The sequence below is a fragment of the Mus caroli genome, chromosome 3 (genome assembly GCF_900094665.2).
Source record: "Mus caroli chromosome 3, CAROLI_EIJ_v1.1, whole genome shotgun sequence".
Lineage (NCBI taxonomy): Eukaryota > Metazoa > Chordata > Mammalia > Rodentia > Muridae > Mus > Mus caroli.
In genome coordinates this window covers 103,776,577-103,797,093 of record NC_034572.1, presented here as the reverse complement: position 1 = coordinate 103,797,093, position 20,517 = coordinate 103,776,577, and the positions used below count along the sequence as shown (strand labels likewise).

Genomic DNA, 20,517 nt, shown 5'->3' with positions numbered 1-20,517 from the left:
ACATTCTTGTATGTTCTAGAACTATTAGGAAAGTGTGGTCTTAATCCTTTTCAGTAACTTCCAGAGTTGCAGGGAGGAAGGGTCATCTCCTCCATTCTCCCTGGAGCTACCTCATCCCTCCTGATCAAAGACTGTGGTCTTTAAGCCAAGTTTCTGTAAATTGCTGACAAGGCCACTCTTGAGTTTCAAGCCCTGAGACATTCTAGGCTTTCCTCATGCAAACCAGCTCTGTGGAAAGGGCTCCTGGTCTCTACCCACAGTGTACTTCAATCTGCTATTTCCTACAGAATTTATTATTTTCATCTTTCTGCATTATCATGAGGGAAAAGGTAAAAGTAATTTTAGGAATCAAGTGTAGGTATGTGGAGGGCAAAAAAGCCTCCAAAAGTCAAATTGTCAGTGCAACTCCTTATGCAAATTGAACAAGATGAGTATGAAATTTAGATTAAAAAATGAAAATTCCAGATAATTATTTTTCTACTTCTGGAAAATGAAGTATATTCTTCAAAAGTGTTAATCATTACACAGACACACAATTTTTCTCCTTTTCAATTTCTTTTCATGTTTGCTTCCTATGAACTTCTTAAAACCCCCATGAGTCACTGAAAAGTTAATATTCCCATTTCATAGATGGGGATTTTGTAAGAGTATTCTCTCACAAGATGAATCTTTTAGTGATCTTTCAAATGGCATAAAGTATAACTCGGAGGTAATGATGCCTTTGAAAATGTATGAGACAAATGCTGGATAAAGCATCTCTGAATAGTTATTTATTCTGGACACGTTTTCTGAGCCCTGGAAACAGATAAAAACAATTCTTCTCATCTATCAGGGGTGCTCTAGAATGGCCAATCAGGAAGCAGTGTGGTAGCTGTGTGTTTTGAAAACTATTTTTAAATAAGAAAGACACTGGAGATAATGCCCCAGTATAGGGCTCTTGGATGATAAAGATGGTTTTAGCTAAGAAAATTGGATAGGCTGAAGATGATGGCAGGGGTGGGGGCTAAAATATCTAGACTGGAGGTTTAAGAACGCATGTATCACATGAAGAAGATTTTCTCAGGCAATTCTCTTTTTATTTTTTATTTTCTTAGCTTAATAGGAGGAAAACACATGTTTGGCCAAGTCCTGCATGGCCAGTTCACAACTCCTTAATTCTAGGTTCACTACTACTGGCCTCATGTGAAATGAATGTTACATTTGACTTGGGACTCCTGAACCACAGAAGATTTTGGTTTGTTTGTTTATTCTCTCTGTCTCTGTCTCTGTCTCTGTGTGTGTGTGTGTGTGTGTGTGTGTGTGTGTGTGTGTGTGTGTGTGCAATCTCCCACTGAGGCACACTGCAAATAAAAAAACAAAGTAAAACATAAAACCAACAAAAACTTTTCTCAGGAACATACATCAACCAATGGCTTTTACCTCCCAATTTTCTACCAAAATAACTGCCCCCCCCCAGTTCATTTTCCTAGGTGTTAGAAATCTAAAATGAATTTCTGAAAAAGGAAGATGATAGGATTGCCAAGTGTGCCTAACACACAACCTTGAGAGTGAAAGAACAGAAGAGACCTTGAATTTAATTTGGCAACTGGCATCTGATAAAAAAGGAGACAATAAGCTTGAAAACAATAGCAACAACAAAGCCCACAGCTCTCAATGTGACTGTGACTAATCAGAACTTGTGTAAAACCACTTTTTTACTCCTTCCAATAAGGACCCCTTAGTTGCAGGGCTTGCAGCTGTGAGGTATCACGACTATTTTCTACGTTATTTAATTTTCATCCTGGATAAAAATACATATTTTTGGCACTGATTGCAATTTTGTACTTATAATTGCCTTTTGGTTCCAATTATCTCACAAAATTCCCCCAGTGGCACATTTGGGTATTCATAAATGACAACGGAGCAAATAAAACCCCATGATTTAGGACAGAGGGTCCTCCTTGTTCAAGGGCTTTTAGTCTAAGAAAAAAACACACGGGGAGTGCTCTATTGTAGAAGAAATCAGAGGTACATTTGCTTGTCTCCTCTTTTTCTCCTCCCTCCCTGGCCTCTCTTCCCCTCTTCCTTATCCCTACCTCCCTCCTCCCCTCCCTCCAGCTTCCTCTGCTTTCTGCTTAGTAAAATCCATAGAGTTTCTAGGAAAACATCTCTCAGATGAAAAGGCCACTCCACTATGAATGAGTCTCTGTCTTTACGTATCTTATTACTTAAAAGCAACAGGTTGTCCCCAGTCAGATGGTGTGAACAGAAATTTTCTTGCATGTTGTTAGACAGCAGCCAGGCCTCACACCTGCACCAGGAAAAATGTAACCCTAAGTGGCCAGTTCCCTACTTGCTATGCATTTCATTTGTAGACAATTTTATATAGCTTTCAAGAAAAAAGAAAAGACAAAGACAGAAAGAAAGAAGGCGCTGCCAAAATGAATCTCTTAGAATGGAAGACAGAACAGCGTGCATTTTCACAGCTCAATTGACAATTCATTGTTTGAAAGATGTTATAATGAAAATGCAGAGAGCCCACTTACTTCAATAGAAATTACTGTTGTGATAATAACAATGCGCAGGAGACTAATATCTATTCAAAGACAGAGAGTCCCAATACATCCTGGAGGGTAATTTGTATGCTCTGGGCATGGTGTGTGTTGAAAACATGACAGTCTACAATAAGATCTGACTTTCTGCATTAATGAGTGAAGTGACTCACTTGAAAGAGAAAACAGTTGAGAAAGCAAAAATTCTCAAAAATGTACAAATAGGCCAAAGCTCTTAACGAGTACAAAAGTCTTTTTAAAAATTCAAATGCAAATTCATTTGTGGTAAGTACTTCAGACTTTAATCTACAGGCTAAACTCCGTGAGTGTTTTTCAAAATAGAATTTACAAAACCTCTTAGCAAAAACCTCAAAACAATGCATTCTCTATCCTGACTATTCAGATCATGAGGATCAGAAACTGAAGGGATTGTTTCTGGTCCTTCCAATATGAAACACAGTGGGAACCACTGTAGGCAATTTTTATGTATTTGGATGGACGACTACATAGGTGGATAGACTAACGGGTCTGTCTAGATGGCTGGGTATTGTTTAGTGACTACAATACAATATTACTGATTTATTTTACAGGGATCACTGTCACTCTCACTTTTTATGTAATTAAATTTGAGCCTTTAGACTTCTCTGTTTTTTTGGCCATCACACTGGTACATGACAGCCAATAAAACTCAGCAAATGGAATTTGGATTTCCTAAATTCTAGCATAGGAAATGAAAAAAACACTCAACTTGCTTCTTGAGTGCTAATTATGTATAATCTCAAATGAGATGGGATAAGATTACCGGAAGGAGTGTTTGAAACTATATCCTTGAGGCAATTTTAAAATGCAGTCCCTAAGAGGAACTCACAAGGTGAAGGGTGAAAGCCATTAGCTATATGTTTTCTTTGAGCAGGAAAATGAACAAAGTATGTAAATGGAGACCCTGTAAACATATGTACACACAGAGAACTTTAAAACAGCCAAAATCTTCTTTATATATGAGAACCAACAAGGAAGAAAGACCCTACTGTTTTGGTTTTTTTAATAAAACACGAAATTAAACTGGCCAGTTTTCTACTATAAACCGTCCATATGTCCAGTCTGTAAAACAAAAGTTTATTTCATCATGACAGCCTACTTGAGGGCTTTGCAACATCTTTAGACATGGTTTAAAATACAGAAAACAAATACGTCAATTTCAATCTGAGGTTTGGGGCCAGCATAATTTTATTATATGCTGATAATTTGAAAACACTTCCCTTATTTAATATCTATCATAGCCAAAAATAATTGAGTTCATCGGAACACCTTGGGTTTTGGCAATGTATAATAGGTTGGTTTTCAACCAATGAGCACATAATGAGCTGGACATGGTGCCATAATTACCATGGAATCTTACCAACTTGATCATGTACTCAGTGGCTCACGTATGATTTATTTGGAGCTTAATGCAACCCTGGGTTCAAAACAGGCCCACTCTATCCCCATCTTTGGGAAAAGGGCTGTATGTTGATATTATAAAGCCCCAGCCAGTGATTTCAACCAGTTTTATGAATACTACTCTCATCTGCCCACCTCATGTGATACCTAGAATTAAGCTACATAGTAATTAAAAGACCTTATCCAAGCCATACAACTATTTGGCTACCAATAAATGACTTCACTCCAGGATTTCTGACTCTGCTTCTGTTCCCTGCAATAACTCCAGCTAAACATGCTTTAGATGATATAGAGGTACTCATAAGACAATGTTGGCACACGTTATGTCTAAGCCAGACACTAGGTGAAATTTTAACATATGCCTGACAATGTAAACCCATTACTAGTTGGCAGCAAGCATGAAAGATTCCTCTAAAAATAAGAGATCTAATGTCAAACCAGTGAGAGTTCATTCTGGGGCAGGAAGGTGTCTGAGCAGGGAATTTAGAGCTAGCACTCAATGCATAATTGCTATCTGAAATAAGTGTGCTAACTGTTCTTCTCTATTCTAAGCATTAGCCACTCTTCTTCTAACCATTAGATCTGCATTCCACTAAGAAAAAGTCACAGGCACGTTTTGTCATTCAGAGCTTCCGCTCATTTATCCTGTGATTCTCTTAGAGTATTTCCAATGCCTTTTTAGCACCACACCAGAAAATCTTCACACCTCTAGGCAGCTAAAGAGAAAATTAGAATTAATAGCAATTTTCTTTTTGCCTAGGGAAAAAAAAAAACCCCAGAAGACTGTACAAGATAGTAAGAGGGGGAAGGATGAGCTCAGCTGGAACAAAGCCTAAGTTGTCAGATTCTCGAGACGGTGTGCTATAGGGAACAAAATAAATAAAGGAATAGAAGTCTGTAAATATGATGAAGAATACTGAAAGTCTCTCTCAAACCTACCGCTCTGCAAAATTACCAAACAAAAACTTTAAAAGGTGTAATTAAATCCTATGTATCTAAGTTATCAGAGAAATAGGAAACATATTTGGTTAGGAAAACATTATATGTACAGTTCTCTCTTCAGCACAGTTAAATGCTGCTGAGCACACACTGTGCAGCCTTCTAGGAGTCCTGCTGAGCCATTCCCATGGTCTCTGCTGTGGTCTCAAACGTACCACGGTTCAGGTACCACTTATATGCCTCAATAGCTCCAATATTTTGTGCTTAGCCTCACTATTTTCTATTGATATCTCTAGAATGAGAAATTGACTGGCTTTTAGAATCCTCAAGGGCGGCTTATAAAGTAAGTTTATTCTTAGCACTGCTCAGACAAATCCCAAAGTGTTTTCTGGCTGTAGCCCCTGTTACTTGGGTGTTCTCTAGTGAACTTTCTCAGAGTTCTGAGCTTAAACCAATGCAAAGCATTAGAAGTCACTGCACCAGCTCTGGGTCTAAAACTTAAAAATCTGACAGCTCCTGCCTTTGCATTTCCAGTAGGCACCTGCAACATACAAAGTCTGACCCTGACACCACTATGGTGAACAGAACGTTAAAAAGTTCCCAAGCAGGTATCTGTAGTCCACAGCCTCCACAGAGTTTCTGACAGGGTCAGTTCCAAGTGTCCAACCTGGGATTCTAACCACTGCATGCCCTCAGTTGTTCAATGGCATGTTAATATCAAACATGGCAGAAGAGTCACCTTACTAACCTAGAACATTCTAAGAACCTACAATTCATTGTTTAGTGAAAATAGACTGGCATACTGTCAGAGACTTCATGATACTGAAGAAAAAACACTTCAATCAAGCATAAAGAAACTTGTAGCTCTAACCAGAAACACCATCAAGCTTATTAGGATATCATGAGGTAATTCAGTCGTGAAGACACAGCACAGTATGAAAATTAAGCACTTAGACTCGGGATCAAGAATCTCTAGGTTTGATTCTCAGTTCTTCCCAGTGACTACGCAACTTCAGGCCAGCTACTCAACTTCTCAGTAGCTTTGACTGCTTATGTATAAAATAAAAATTACAATAGCAGTTGGGTTATTTTTTTTCAGAATTTTCACTACTAATACATGTGTAACTATATTTAAAATACACTTTTAAATCTACTTTGTATCCAAAAAAACACTATATAATAAATTTGAGTTGATTGTGGTTTTTGTTGTCACAAAATATTTTTTAAATGCCAACTTCTGCCTGATAATAGGGGTTAAAGTAAGGTAGTAGACAGGATAATAAAACTATCACTGCTGGGGTTTGTAGTAAAATACCATAAAGTAGCAGGTAGAAGCTCATGGAGATTTTTCTAGTTGCTTCATGTTGCTGTGATAATGTCCCATAAAAAGCAACTTTAGTTTATAATTAAAGCTTATAGTCTATCATTGTAGGAAAGTCAAGGTAGGAACTCCAAAGTGTATTCATAGCACATCTACAACCAAGAGTAGTGAGAATCAAATGGATGCTTGATCACCTATTTCCTTGTATTGAACAACTTGATTTCTTCACTCTTAGACAATTCAGAAACCTCCTGAGCAGGAGATGGTGCTTCCTACAGTGGACTGTGTTCCCATATATAAATTAACTTAACCAAGACAATCCCCCAAAGACATGCCCACAGGCCAACTCAATCTGAACCATCCCTTGTGGTGACCTTCTTCCCAGGTGATTGCATGTTATGTCAAGTTAACAATTAAAGGTAATCATTGCAAGGATGTTGAGGGTTACATGGTTAAATGGGAGAATGGTAAGTTAAGAAGTCAGCAAAGTAGCAAGGTTGCAATGCTGAGTCTATAGTTCATAAACACCTCTGTTAGGAAACAGACATGTGAACACTGTTTGGTCAGAAGGAGAGCACGGAAAGACATTAATAGATTGTGTAACCATATCTGAATTTCGCAGGGGTATGCAAGATGGCTGTGGTAGGCAAATTCTATCAGTAAGGATAGCAATTAAAGATAATCCCAGATGTCACATGGCACAAAAGGGAGGGAAAGCATGATGATTTGAGCAGAAATTTACAATGTAGATGGAGAAGAAAAAATACATTGAGGGTGATTTAGAAGCTAAATAAAGAGGAACTGGTGAGCAAGAGTTAGAGAGGAAAAAAAAGGAGGAAGGATGGAATGTACAAAAGTGTAAGACAGAGTCTAGGAGGATGGATAGATAGATTGGGTGATTATTGTCACCAGTCCATAAGGATATATAACAATTAAGCAATATTGTTGATTATTTTGACCTAAATGACATTTGTAGGACAATTCTACTGCGTATACACAGAATAAACATCCTTTCTAAGCTCATACAGAACATTTGTCAAGCACAATCATTTTCTGGGCGATAAGACAATTCTTAACTAATTTAAAATGATAAGTCATACAATCTATTTTCTCCTGTGAAGAGATATTAAATTAGAAATTAATAACACAGCAAAGATACCTATCCAACCTGACTCTAATATCATATAATACAGACATAAATAGAAAGATACCAAGCTGTCACTCAGCTGTATAATTTTTATGCTTTTAGATACCAACAAGGAAGGTCAGTAGTTTTTAGTCAGAGAGATTAAGAACATTTGGAAGATTCCCTAATACTTGAAAACAAAATAATATATTTCCTAACTTCCCAGAAGAAAACATAAAAGAGCACTTAGAAGGTATTCTGAGCTGACAGAAAGTAAACACAGAGTATAGTGGAGGCTAAGAAGGCAGCCAAAATAGGACTTAGAACTTGCTGTGCTATCTACATGTGTTAGGAAAATAAAACAAAGTGAAATAAGCAAGTCAATAAACCTATGTGTTACCTTAAGAGCCTAAAAACAAACAAAACTCCCAAGCTAATAATTAAGTCCAAAAGAAGGAGAAGAAATTAAGAATAATGTCTGGAGCAGAAATCAATGATGTAAGGAAAAAGGAGAGAGAGAGAAGCAAAGAAACCATGACCTACTTCTGTTTTAGGAATAGAAAATATCAGAGTTATCTATTGAGGATTAACTAGAAGAGATTCCAAGGAGGAAAGAATGGGATTAGGAAGAAGGATGACAGAAATGACTCTATAGACACTACATCAACAATTAATATTATGAACATCAGACAATTAAATTTAATCACACATACAATGTACAAATTCTTAGAAGGAGACCAACTACCTGAACTCACTAAAGAGGAATCAGATAGAAGCAGGCAGCTCTTCACTCACAGAGAAATTTACTTTGTACTTGGAAGAAACTGTCCTGCTTCCTGCATAACATCATACTCAGTAGTAAAGGACTGGATGCATTTCTCTCAGAGCAGCAAAACAGCAATGACATTCTCTCTTGTCACTACCACTTCACACTGTACAGATGTTATAGCCATTGCTGCAAGGTAAGAGAAATCACTTCAAGGGTCTAGAGTGGAAAGGATGAAGTAAGCATAGTTGTTTATATAAAACCTCTGATGGCATATGGTGAAGAAAACTCTAAGAATAGCAGAAATGAAGAATAGTGACAGGATAAAGACTCAATGTAGAAAACTCTCCTCATGGGCTGGAGAGGTGATACAGTGGGTAAGAGCACTCAGTTGCACAAGCTTGGAGATCTGAGGTCAAATCCTCAGAACCCAGCTAGCAAGCAGGACATGCTCCTGCATACCATGACCCCAGCACTGTGGCAGCTGGAGACAAGATCACAGATGTGGCTCACTGGCCGCCAGTCCAGCTCCAGGTTCAGCAAAAGACCTTGTGGCAATGTGACAGAACAGGAGACTTGTTGTCTTCCTGTGGCCTCCATTAGCATGAAGTAGCTCAACAATCTACATATGAACATGTGCACATACCACATACACACACACACTTAATATACCAAAACTCCATACAAAAAGAAAAAATATATTATTGTAAAGTACATAATATATTTTTAAAGTACAAACTTATCAATAATCTAAAAGCAAAACCATGGTGACCTTAGGGTAGGAACTAGAAGAACATCATCAATGAATGCAAAATTGACTTGAAAGACAGAGACAGACAGACAGACACACACACACACAGAGACAGAGAGAGAGAGAGAGAGAGAGAGAGAGAGAGAGAGAGAGAGAGAGAGAGAGAGAGAGAGAGGGAGAGAGAGATGTCAAAAGTAAAAGGTTGCCAGGCAGTGGTGGCGCCTGGCATACACCTTTATTCCCAGCACTTGGGAGGTAGAGGCAGGTGGATTTCTGAGTTTGAGGCCAGCCTAGTCTACAGAGTGAGTTACAGGACAGCCAGGGCTACACAGAGAAACCCTGTCTCGAAAAAGCTAAACCAAAACAAAAACAACAACAAAAATTAAAAATTATACATTTTAAAAATGTATGGTTTATTGTTTACTCAAAGCTGCTCTTCTGCTTTCTACATAGCAGTATTGATAAAAGTTAAGCCTAGTAGGATGCTAGACTGTGGCTAGAGCAGGAACAGAAGCTACTGAGTCCAGACAGAGTGCGGAGTACTTCCATGATGACTTTGAGTGTTAAGGGAAAAAATGGTGAGGGAATGGGGGAACCTGACAGAACAACCTGGGCAAAGGACTGAGTTATATGTTTGAAACATAGAGAGTGTGCACATATAAATGTGCTATAGACTAGATGCCAGTACAGAAGGAAGAAGAAATTTTAGGACAGAAAATTCAAGAAGAAAGGAGTCTTGAATAAGGGGGACATTGTGGGTGCAAATGGAACTATGTCTAAGTGGATGAATATAAGAATCATGCACTGAATTTGATATTTTTCTCTTCCTGTTCTGGAGAGGATGAACAATAAGAGGACAAAAATCCTTGGGAAACATGTTGAGATGTCAAGAAAGTCATGAGCTCCAGCAGTTGAAATGATGACTGTGGAGATAAGTATTGGATCTAAGCACATCTGACAGTGAAACAGTTATAAATGTGCATGCTCATGTTCACAGTGGGCTTTTTCATCCTATGCCCCTTCTCTGTTTCCTTTTCCTTTAACCATGATCACAATCCACTCACCTGCCATTTTTCCTACTGAGCCTCCTCTCCCTCCATTATGCTCAATGTACAATGAATAGTTAAAACATTCTTCAACTTTACTGGTAAATATTTCTACACATATTTAAAAAAAAAACATGTTCTCTTAATGAACTACCACAATCTGGTAGCCAGCTATATAGAATCTTAATACAGCATATTACATTTATCACAACAAAAATGTCTAAATCAGAGGTAGGCTTATTAGCAAAACGGAATTTCATCACTAACAAATATCAACAAAATCAATTACTTCTTACATTTCATATATTTTATAAATAATGCTTAGAGAGCCCCTAAGATGATTTCCAGATATGGTGGGTGTACAAAAAAATCAAATAGGGCCCCAAATGGCCACTGGCAAGTAAGTCAGGTATTTTCCATGGATTGAATTCTTAATATATTAAAGCCATGCATGCTAGATCATACCCACAGGGACTAGGTTTAGGAAAATGTTCCAACCAAGTATGAATTTTAATAAAAATGGTAATTATGACTCCCAGCCCTGACACTGTTTTTCCTTAGCATTATGGCACTCATGGCCATCTTGGCCTTGTACACATGGAGACGCTTAATAAACAATAATCCCACCATGCCATGTGTGGTTTCTGTGCTGAAGCACAAAAGTTTTTAACAGCCAGAGTTTTAGTTTGTATTCAATAGCTAGTCATCCATTAGATCAAAATAGTTGTTATCATCTGGATAGTACCTGCCAGAACACACTGTGTGCATCTCCTCTCAGAAGTTCAACAGTGTCGCCTGCCTGGATATGCAATGGTGGTCCTTCATGAAGCCCTGGGGCCGGGGTGCCAGTGTAGTTCCTAATGACCTGCATCTTCGGCAAACCTGGAAACAAACAACACGCTGTTTACAACAGAAAAGGCAATGCCCTGTGGAGGCTACATGTGGTACAAGAACAGGAAAAGTAGAGTCCATTATCAGCATTAAAATGATTAATCCTGCCAGCCTCGAGTAAACAGCTCAAGACAGAAAGAATGCTTCTTAACTTCCTCCTCACATGAGATGGTGAACGAGTAAGGAGCAAGCTGATCCCCTGATCCCTCACATACCTTTCCTTCCCTTACTGTCAGTCTCTCTCTTTAGTTGGAAAAAAATCTCTTTCAGCTGATGCTTGCTTCATAGAAAACATATCACGTTTTGGAAAAGAATCAATTTTTTCATCAGCTCTACTCTTTCTGCCTATTACTTTCCTCTTGGGCATTGGCTGATTTCATCACTAAGGAGGCTCACCCTTTATGTGTATGTATCACACTGCCCAGTAGACGGCTCCTATCTTAAGGTTATCTTTGTAATTCAAAAGCAAAGAGGTGATGGATGTGGGACTGCAATTCTTGAGACATTTATATGGAGAAAGTGTCTGGGCTCAAATTTAGGCTTGCAAAACAGACCCAACAAATGGAACATGTCTAATCCAATAGCATCAACAATATTAAAAACACAGATCCATCCCTGTCTTGCATTTATGTCAATGTGCAAGGAGGACCTCAGTTCAATATTTCATTTCAGAGAACAGGCAGCTTCAATTATATAGGGGCCTAATTGCTCTGATACTGCTCACAGATGTACGGCCTCAAAGTCACTTTTTCATTTATACATGAAGCTTCTCCCTCCTAGAAGAGAAATCACATATAAACATTGCCATCTCTTAACCATTTAGGGACATAGCTATTATTTATTACACCTGAGGAGTGTGTATTGTAAGGAACAACCATGGTAGCTGGATGGAAGCACTGTACTCAGTATTTGGAGGATCAGTGACTGTCATTTGCTTCTAGATATCCCAGATACTTTCAAAAGGCTACATAAAATGTTCCAGCAAGGAGCTTATAGAGATCTCAAAATCCCTTGCCACCATTTACTGCATAGCCAGAGCAAGGGACAGAACACTTGTTGCTGTAAATACAGCAGAGCCAACGGGTTAGCCAAGGCATTCTCATCAACCCAGTCAGGGGAAGGCAGGCAGTGGGTTAAATCACCTGACCTTCGCTCCACTTGAGCTGTTATGGCTGAGGAGGTCCAGGATAAGTTCCCCTTTGCTTCAGTGCTCCAGAACCCCTGAAGGGATGGTGATGTTTTTCCTACATCTTTTGTGGACAGTTTCCCTACCCAATGCTATAAGGTGGCACACTAACGCAGACAACAGACTTTATTGTTCTTCCCCCAAGACACAGCATCCCAAGGTAAAGCAGTCAACAGACTTGTTTCCCACATGCTAAATGCCTTGGGTACAGAGAGAGCCTATTTACAGTCTATTAGATTGCTACTATTAACCTAAAATGAAATCTACACCTCCCATATGCATGAAGGATGGCAGAGCCTCAGCATGTGAGGAAGGCTTCAGTAGAATGTAGATTCCTCCACATGCAGTCTTGTTGCATGACAGGTCTTCCATGTTTGGGCTGAGATCTGTACTTAGTCTGTTTTCATTGAGAATCATCAATGCTTGTGAAAGATCTGATCTGCTTGATTCCCTATGAAACTTTGATTTTATTCTATTTAAAAAATCCATGCTAAAGGCAAGAAAGAATAGTTTTTCAGCCTGAAATAACTCATCTAACCTTAAATAGCAAGGCCATAGAAGAGCTGTGACCTTTGCTCTAGCTGTCTGGATGACACCTGATGATAATGAGAGTTCTCTTATTGTCAACATGCCCAAGGTAGTCATTCTCAAGAAAACGTGATTAAAAAATGCATAGATATTTAGGGAAACACATTAACTTTGATGGCAGCTCACTAAGTATACATTAGAGATTATCATATAAAAACGTCCAGTCTGCACACATGGCTATGAGAAGCCAGATCCAGAGGGACACTGCCTCGGGTCTATTTATATAGATTGGACTGCCATAACACATGTAAAATAATAATGTCTAAAATAGAAAATAATACACAGGTGGCCATGGAGTGACTAAGAAAAGTGTTCTGTGTTGCACAATAGTGATGAAGGACTTGGCTTTTAAGGTGTGATTTGTTCCTTTTTACTAATTCTATCTTTTTAGCTATCGCTTTCTCAAGAGCAGCTGATCTAATTGCACATTATCAGAGACAAGTTGCCCATCTAGTTCCTAAAATAATAGTGTGTTAGCTTGGCCAAAAGAAGGTTCGGCCCATGGCCATATTCAAAAGTCTGTTGTAACTAATATAAATTTAATCACAAACTAACTCGCAAATACAGGGTTCTTCAAGTAATTTGTTTCCCCCCCTCCATGGGAATAAATTGTAACCTAATAATACAAAAGAATTTATATATTTTGTCATTCCCAGAATAACCTTTTTTTCTAATGGGTTAATATGTCCCATTTCACCATTGTCTATTGTTGGAACCATAGAATTACAGAGATATCAAAGAATAAAAGAATGAAATGAGGGCAAATTGATGTAATAAAAATGGTCATTTTGCCCCTTGCTTCTGATGCTATCACAGGGCCAGCATACAACACTGGTGGGAAGAAAGTCTACTTCCCAAAAGGTTCCTTTATATTCCCTGCTTTAAGGAGAGAGAGAGAGAGAGAGAGAGACAGACAGACAGACAGACAGAGAGAGACAGAGAGACAGACAGAGACAGACAGAGACAGACAGATAGAGATAGACAAAGAAACAGAGAGACACAGAGACAGAAACACAGACAAAGAGACACAAAGAGAGAATAAGGTCCAGTAGTATTTCCATGAACATAATCACAGTAATTGAAATTAAAAATCTTATTAAAAAGGAAAAAGGGATTGGTTAAACTGTCACATCAGCAGTCTATTATCAGTTTAATACTTAGCATAATCTGCTATCACAGCAGGCATCACACTCCATAAATGAGATCAAGAACAGACAGTAAATTACATTTGCAGATGCCCAGTCCAGGATTAGGCATTTGCTATTGGTTTAGACTTGGTCCTTTTCTCCTCCTTAGAGCTTGCTGGGCAGGTTCCAAACTCTCTTTAAAACTGACCAGTACAATCCTTTGGAGGTTTCCAGAGACTGAACCATCAACCAAAGAGCATATATGGGCTGGACCTAGGCCTCCCACACATATGTAGGAAAGGTGTAGGTTGTTCTTCATATATGTTCCCCAACAACTAGAACAGGGGGCTGTTCCTGAATCTGATGCCTGTCTGTGGATTCCATTCCCCTAGCTACACTGCCTTGTCTGGCCTCAGTGGAAGAGGATGTACCTAGTCCTGCAGAGACTTGATGTACCAGGTTGGGATAATACCCAGTGGGGGGAGCTCCCTCTTCTCAGAAAATAAAGGGGGCATTGGAGGGAGGAGCTGTGGGAGGGGGGACTGGAAGGAGAAGGGGGTGAATATTGGGATATAATAAATTAGTTAATTAATGGGAAAAAACTTGACCATGACAGAAAACACGCCCTACACATTCCCATGGCAACTCATTGTGGCATCTAGTTTATTAACAAGATTGTCTTCTTAAAAGATCTCTCTCCTTGACATGCCTCCTTCCATCCATAATTTCTCTGAAGAAGGAAAATCTGTTCTTTAGTTTAGACTTTAAAAATTCATTCAACCTAAAACCCTTAAAGTCTAAATTTTTTTTAATTCCCTTTTGGACTATACAGCAATGACTACTGAAATATAAAAACAAATCAACCAACCAAAACAAACATTAACTATAAGATTGGAAAATGCACTTTCCTCATTGCTAATAACCAGGAACAAATAATCAACATTTCTCTCTGAAAATGACCCATCCTACTGTTCATTCTCACATAAGAAAACCACTTCTTTGTAGATAGAGAGTTGTCTCCTCTTTCTGCTCTAGGGTTATTGGTGCAATCACTGGGCTGTTCATCAAAGTCTGAACGTTCATAATGCAATTACCCTCAGGCACTAAGAGCACAATAACCCCGTGTAACTTTTAACACATACATTTGGGCCATCTTGGAAATTCCCTAAATGGAATAGAATCAACTATCTCTATCTAAGGGAATATTATGACAGTGTATCTTAGCCAAAGTTAGGGCTCCCACCAAATATTTATCTTGGCTTCCTTTACTCCCTACAAGGAGTTGTTATATAAAACACATACAACACCCTGAATTTTTCTCTTTAAGTTTTGCACACTTGTAATTTTGCTTTGTCCTATGCTAAAAGAAAAGATCTCAACCCATCCTTGTACACATGGAGATTTAGCACATGAAAGAAATACCATCATTAGAACAATGGTCAAACTCCCTATGACAGCCATTAAGTTCTACATATGGAAGCACATCAAACACTAGTTACACTAATACATCATTGTGTTCAACAACAGCAACAACAAATACAATGTTTTTAAAGGAGGACCTGAAAGTTCTTTTCAAAACGGATTCCCTCAAGAACGCAAAAGAGCTTTTTAAAAATGTTAATTCACAGTTGAATATTATTGGAAACTTGCCAGATAAAAACTATTTCATTGACACTTTTCACTTAAATTCTTGTCAGAGAACTCAATACTAGCCAGCACCATGTTTTCTAAGCAGGGCAGAGTGAAGGCTACAACATAGAGTAGTATCCATTCACCACGCTGAGGTCTTTGCCCAAATGCAGCTGGCTTCTCTAGGGCAATACCTTACAGGAGGATGCTGCCTAGTAGACAAACAGGCTGCCAGTTATGTGCTAACCTTTCACCTCTGAGGCCTAATTTAAAATATAAGCAGAGCCACATTAAAAAGTAATTAGTCCTACAAGATGTCAGAGGATGTTCTTGGTTTAGCCTTGGAAACTGATCACAGTTTGAACCAATGTCTTCATTCATTAACAGTGTTTTGAGTATTCCACAGTGCTGGGCATGACAGTTCCAACACAGAGCAAGAACAAGGTTCCTTTCTTCCCCTGGCTCGTTGTTCTTTTTTTTTTTTGGAACACACAGGTGGCTGACTCTAAAAGTAACATTACACTGGGCCATGGATATCCTTGTCAGGGGTCAGAATGGGCACGGCGCTTTTAAAGGATAGTACCATCCACAGAAGTTTTAGATTTTTTTTTTTAGGTTAATAAGCCTTGTGTAGGATCCTGAGATACGTGTTTGATTTTTCACTATTAGTTTTTTGGCTGGGACTTCTAAACTTTGGGCAGGCTTTGAAATCTCCTTCTTGTGGATACATGTCTGAAACCCATGACCAACTCACCATGAGGAAACTTGCTTTTGAGACAATTACAGTGATGTAAGTAAGTACTGTTTGGCATCATTCCAATGAAAATCTCTTTGAATCAGCCTACAGGGTGCTGATGAAATGGTTCAGTGGGTAAGAGAGCTGGATGCCCAGGCATGAGGACTGGCATTTGGATCCCAAGCACCCATGCAAAAACCAGGCATGGCTGGAAACCTGTAACAACAGCCCAGAGGCATGGCAGGGAAGCAAGGGATCAATGGGGCTTGCTGGCTACCCAACCTAACCACAAGGCAACATGATCCAGGTTCAATGAGAGATTCTGTCTTAAGAGAACACTGCAGAGGGGTAAAGCTGAATGCCTGATATCTTCCTCAGCTTTTATCAACCACAAACACACACACACACACACACACACACACAAAGAGAGAGAGAGAGAGACATACAGACAGAGACAGACAGAGAGAGAGAGAAAGAAACAGACAGAGACAGAGAAAGAGAGATCTACAAAGAGAAAGATCTATAAAACTCAGAGATGCATATGTACACATGTACACACACACAGCATACACTTTGCATATACAAAGACAACTGATTAATTCATCAACTCATTACTCTCTTGAGACCCTCCTGGAAGAACCTTGGCATCAGACTCTCTGTTCTAGGCTGAGTGGGGATGTTGGGCTTCCCCTGGAAGGTCCACGCATTCCATGTCTCTTTCCAAGAGAGCGTTGCTCCTTCCTGTGCTTGGAGTCTTCCTTGAGAAGCAAAGGGAGCCTCAGGATGGAAACCATCTGCTCTGACAGAAGCTGACGATTTGGTGTAAAAAAAACTTTCGTTAAAGAACTAATTGTTCACAGAGGGAACACTTCCCATCAGTGATTATTTAAAAAAAATAATCTAGAGAAGTCTCCTCTTATAAATCATAATGAGTCAAATGAAGGAAATTGTTACTGTTCATGTGCAAACAAGGATCAGGCATGGGAGCTTTCTTCTAGCTTTATAAACAGATTAGCCACTCTCTGGTAGTGCCTACTGAAGTAGTGAATTGTGAATTAAAAGTGAAGGATATAATAACACGCTTTGAAACTTATTTTTTTAGTGGATTAAAAAGACATTATAGCCTATTAAGTTCCAAAGAAGTAGAAACTCTCATCTAGTACTTTAACATTTTAGAAAAAAAATTGGATCATCCCCTAGTCTAACAACTATATTTTCACTAGTCATAAAACTAATAACCAAACTGGTAACTACCCAACCACATGGTTAGAGAAACAGAGATTAAACTAGAGTCAGCATTGCTCTTGCTTCAGTTCACCTCGAGATAGCTTGTCACTTTCAAGATACCCCAAAGAGAAGGAGACTGTGGCTGAGCTCTGGCCACTAACCAGAAATGTCTTCCCCAAAGCAACTCTGTTACTGTCCTGCAGTTAAAATGAGGCCTTAATAATCCACTCAGAAGAGAAACCTGAGAGAACAAGAGAATTACAGCCAAATTGATGAAACGAACTTCCCAATACCCGACTTGGCCCTTCTGCTTTGTAGGCCCATGCATTTCTCCAACAACTTTACCAGTCATTCGCTTGCAGGGATTGGCCCAACCAATGGGAATACAGTTATAAACATGACTAACCGTGCTCACCTCTCAAATGTCAGACTGTAGCTGATGAGATGAACACAGGTGAGTTGGAAAAGTAAGATATGATATAAATATTATACAGTAGCAATTAGGAAAAGACGGTGGGCTGGAAAGTAATGGGGTACAGGGGAAAGGGGAAAATGGCTTTCTTTAAGGGAAGATGAGTAGGACAGGTTTAAGGATGGAAGAGAAAGACATATGCAATAGGAGGGGAAGGAGTTGGTGGTCAACCCGAACCGCTAACTTGAAGGCTGAGATAAGAAAGAGCTGTAAGGCATGTGGGCACTGGCACAGGCCTTAAATTCCAGCACTCAGCCAGAGGCAAGAGGATCTCTGTGAGTTAAAGGACAGCCTGATCTATTGAATGAGCTATACAGAGTTTAACCCTGTCTCAAAAAGCAAGGGGTTGAAGGAGAAAGGAAGGGAGGGAGGGAGGGAGGGAGGGAGGGAGAGAGAGAGAGGGAGAGAGGGGGAGGCAAGTCCTTTAGCTGTGCAGCCTCTGATAGCTGCCCTTCGTCCTATGAACAACCCATCACCCATGTGCCTGTATGTAAATCGAATTANAGAGAGAGAGAGAGAGAGAGAGAGAGAGAGAGAGAGAGAGAGAGAGAGAGAACGAGCTCTAAGAACTTGAAGGGTAGACTATGCCTGGGAGGTCACATCAAAGCAAAACAAAGTGGTCCACATCAGTCCTCCCTTCCTATGCTGATCCTGTAAAACCATCTGAAATGAATTCACCAACCAGAGTGTTCCTGCCGAATTGCTTCCTGTCCACTATGCTCTTGACTTTTGTACCCAACTCACCCCTCACCAAGGGAGGAAGCAAGAGTCTGAGGGCTCCTCCCACTCCTTAAACCAGTCCTGATAAAAAAATTTACCATAGACTGAATGTTTCTGTCTCCTTAAAGTTATACATAATGAATAATCTTCAAAGTGATGATACTAGCAAGCAGTCCCTTTTGGATGTGATTACATTTTAGGAGCACAATCTTCATCAACCATGACTCAGGGAATACTGAGGAAGAGACAGCAGAAAGATTGTAAAGACCAGAGTATCAGGGAGTTTTCTGTAAGGTCATGTCTCCTAGGAATGTCAGAAGCTACATCCATAAAGTCTTATCAACATGGTTGCCTAAGCATGAACTGAGCAAGGGCCATAGGTATGCAGAAGTGGACATAGGAAAGACCATGATATTACAACCCTATACAAAGAACTGAAGGCAACTAAGGAATGCTGTGGGAAGGAGGAATATTCTTTCCCATAGAAAAATCCCATCAACTGGTTATCCTATCTTAAATTTAAAGCCCTGAAATTATGCATACAAACAACATTACACAGTCTAAATAGGTTGTACTTATGTATTTAGGAGAGGGTGAGTGTGACTGTGTGTGTATGTGTGTGTATGTGTGTGTGCGTGTGTGTAATAATAATTAATGAAAAAAAGAGGCCATGAGTTTGAAAGACAATAAAGAGAGGTATATGGGATAATGTCTTAGGGTTTTATTGCTGTGAACAGACACCATGACCAAAGCAACTCTTATAAGGACATTTAATTGGGCTGGCTTACAGGTTCAGAAGTTCAGTCCATTATCATCAAGGTGGGAGCTTGGCAGCACCCGGAAAGGCACAGTGCAGGAGAAGCTGAGAGTTTTACACCTTCATTGGAAGGCTGCTAGCAGAATACTGGCTTCCAGGCAGTTAGGATGAGGTGAGGGTCTTAAAGCCCACACCCACAGTGAAACCTACTTCAACAAGGTCACACCTACTCTAACAGGGCCACACCTTTTAATAGTGCCACTCCCTGGGCCAAGCATATACAAACCATAACATAAGGGAAGCAATCCAGTAAAGCAGCATCCCTCCATGGCTTCTCTGTAAGTTCCTGCCTCCAGGTTCCTACCCTGTGTGAGTTTCTGTCCTGACTTCCTTTGGTGATGAACAGAGATGAGGAAGTGTAAGCTGAATAAACCCTTCCCTCCCCAGCTTGCTTCTTGGTCATGTTTGTGCAGGAATAGAAACCCTGAATAAGACAGATGGTTTGAAGGGAGGAAAAGGAAGGGGAAATTACATAGTTTTTTTTTTTTTTTTAGAAAAAATGAAAGAAATAATTAAAAATAAAAATTGAAATTTGAATAGAATATTGGGTTTAGAATATTACTTTTATTTCTTTGTCCTTCAAACCCTCAATATTTTTTCTTCTATCAATTAAAAATTACCAGTCTTTCCTAATCTTCCAAACTCTTTTCTTCTTTAGCTGTTTAATGGTTGGACTAACTCTCTCACTAGCTGTTTAGCTCTCATCTTATTTTACATAAACAATTTAATTATCCTTAAATATCAATATTATATTACCATTTCAGTCTATTCAAATGGATCATAATAAGCCACCCCCATGGTCAGACACACTCTTCCTTTTAATCATCTGAAAAATACTAAAGATATGATACCTGTATTTGTAAGGGTCTAATAAAAACATGAAAGTAATAATAATTAAAGTGTGAACTCAACTACAAAGGAAAATATGTTGACATACTAAGAAATTGTGCCAAGAAGTCATGATTCATCCATAGAATGTCTTCGATGGTAAAACCAAGGTTAACAAAAAGAACTCAGAAATGGGAGTGTGTGGGAAGATGGGTGTGAATCTGGATCTAGGGCTCTATCACAGGACCATCGAGGAATGACTATGATCAAAATATATTGTATGACATTCTCAAAGAATAAAAATATAATTTAAGAATGAATACACACCAATAGCTGACTGTGAGCATCCACTTCTGTGTTTGCTAGGCCCCGGCAT

General features: G+C 39.2%; 1 protein-coding gene across 2 annotated transcripts in view; it reads right to left on the bottom strand.

The window, feature by feature from the left end:
- Vav3 (vav guanine nucleotide exchange factor 3) overlaps nt 1–20,517 on the bottom strand; it is a 329,118-nt gene that overhangs the window by 47,199 nt on the left and 261,402 nt on the right. For both annotated transcript variants that reach the window (XM_021157266.2, XM_021157267.2), the window contains exon 20: nt 10,666–10,802. In XM_021157266.2, the coding sequence (XP_021012925.1) occupies nt 10,666–10,802 (137 nt within the window). The remainder of the gene's footprint in view (nt 1–10,665; nt 10,803–20,517) is intronic.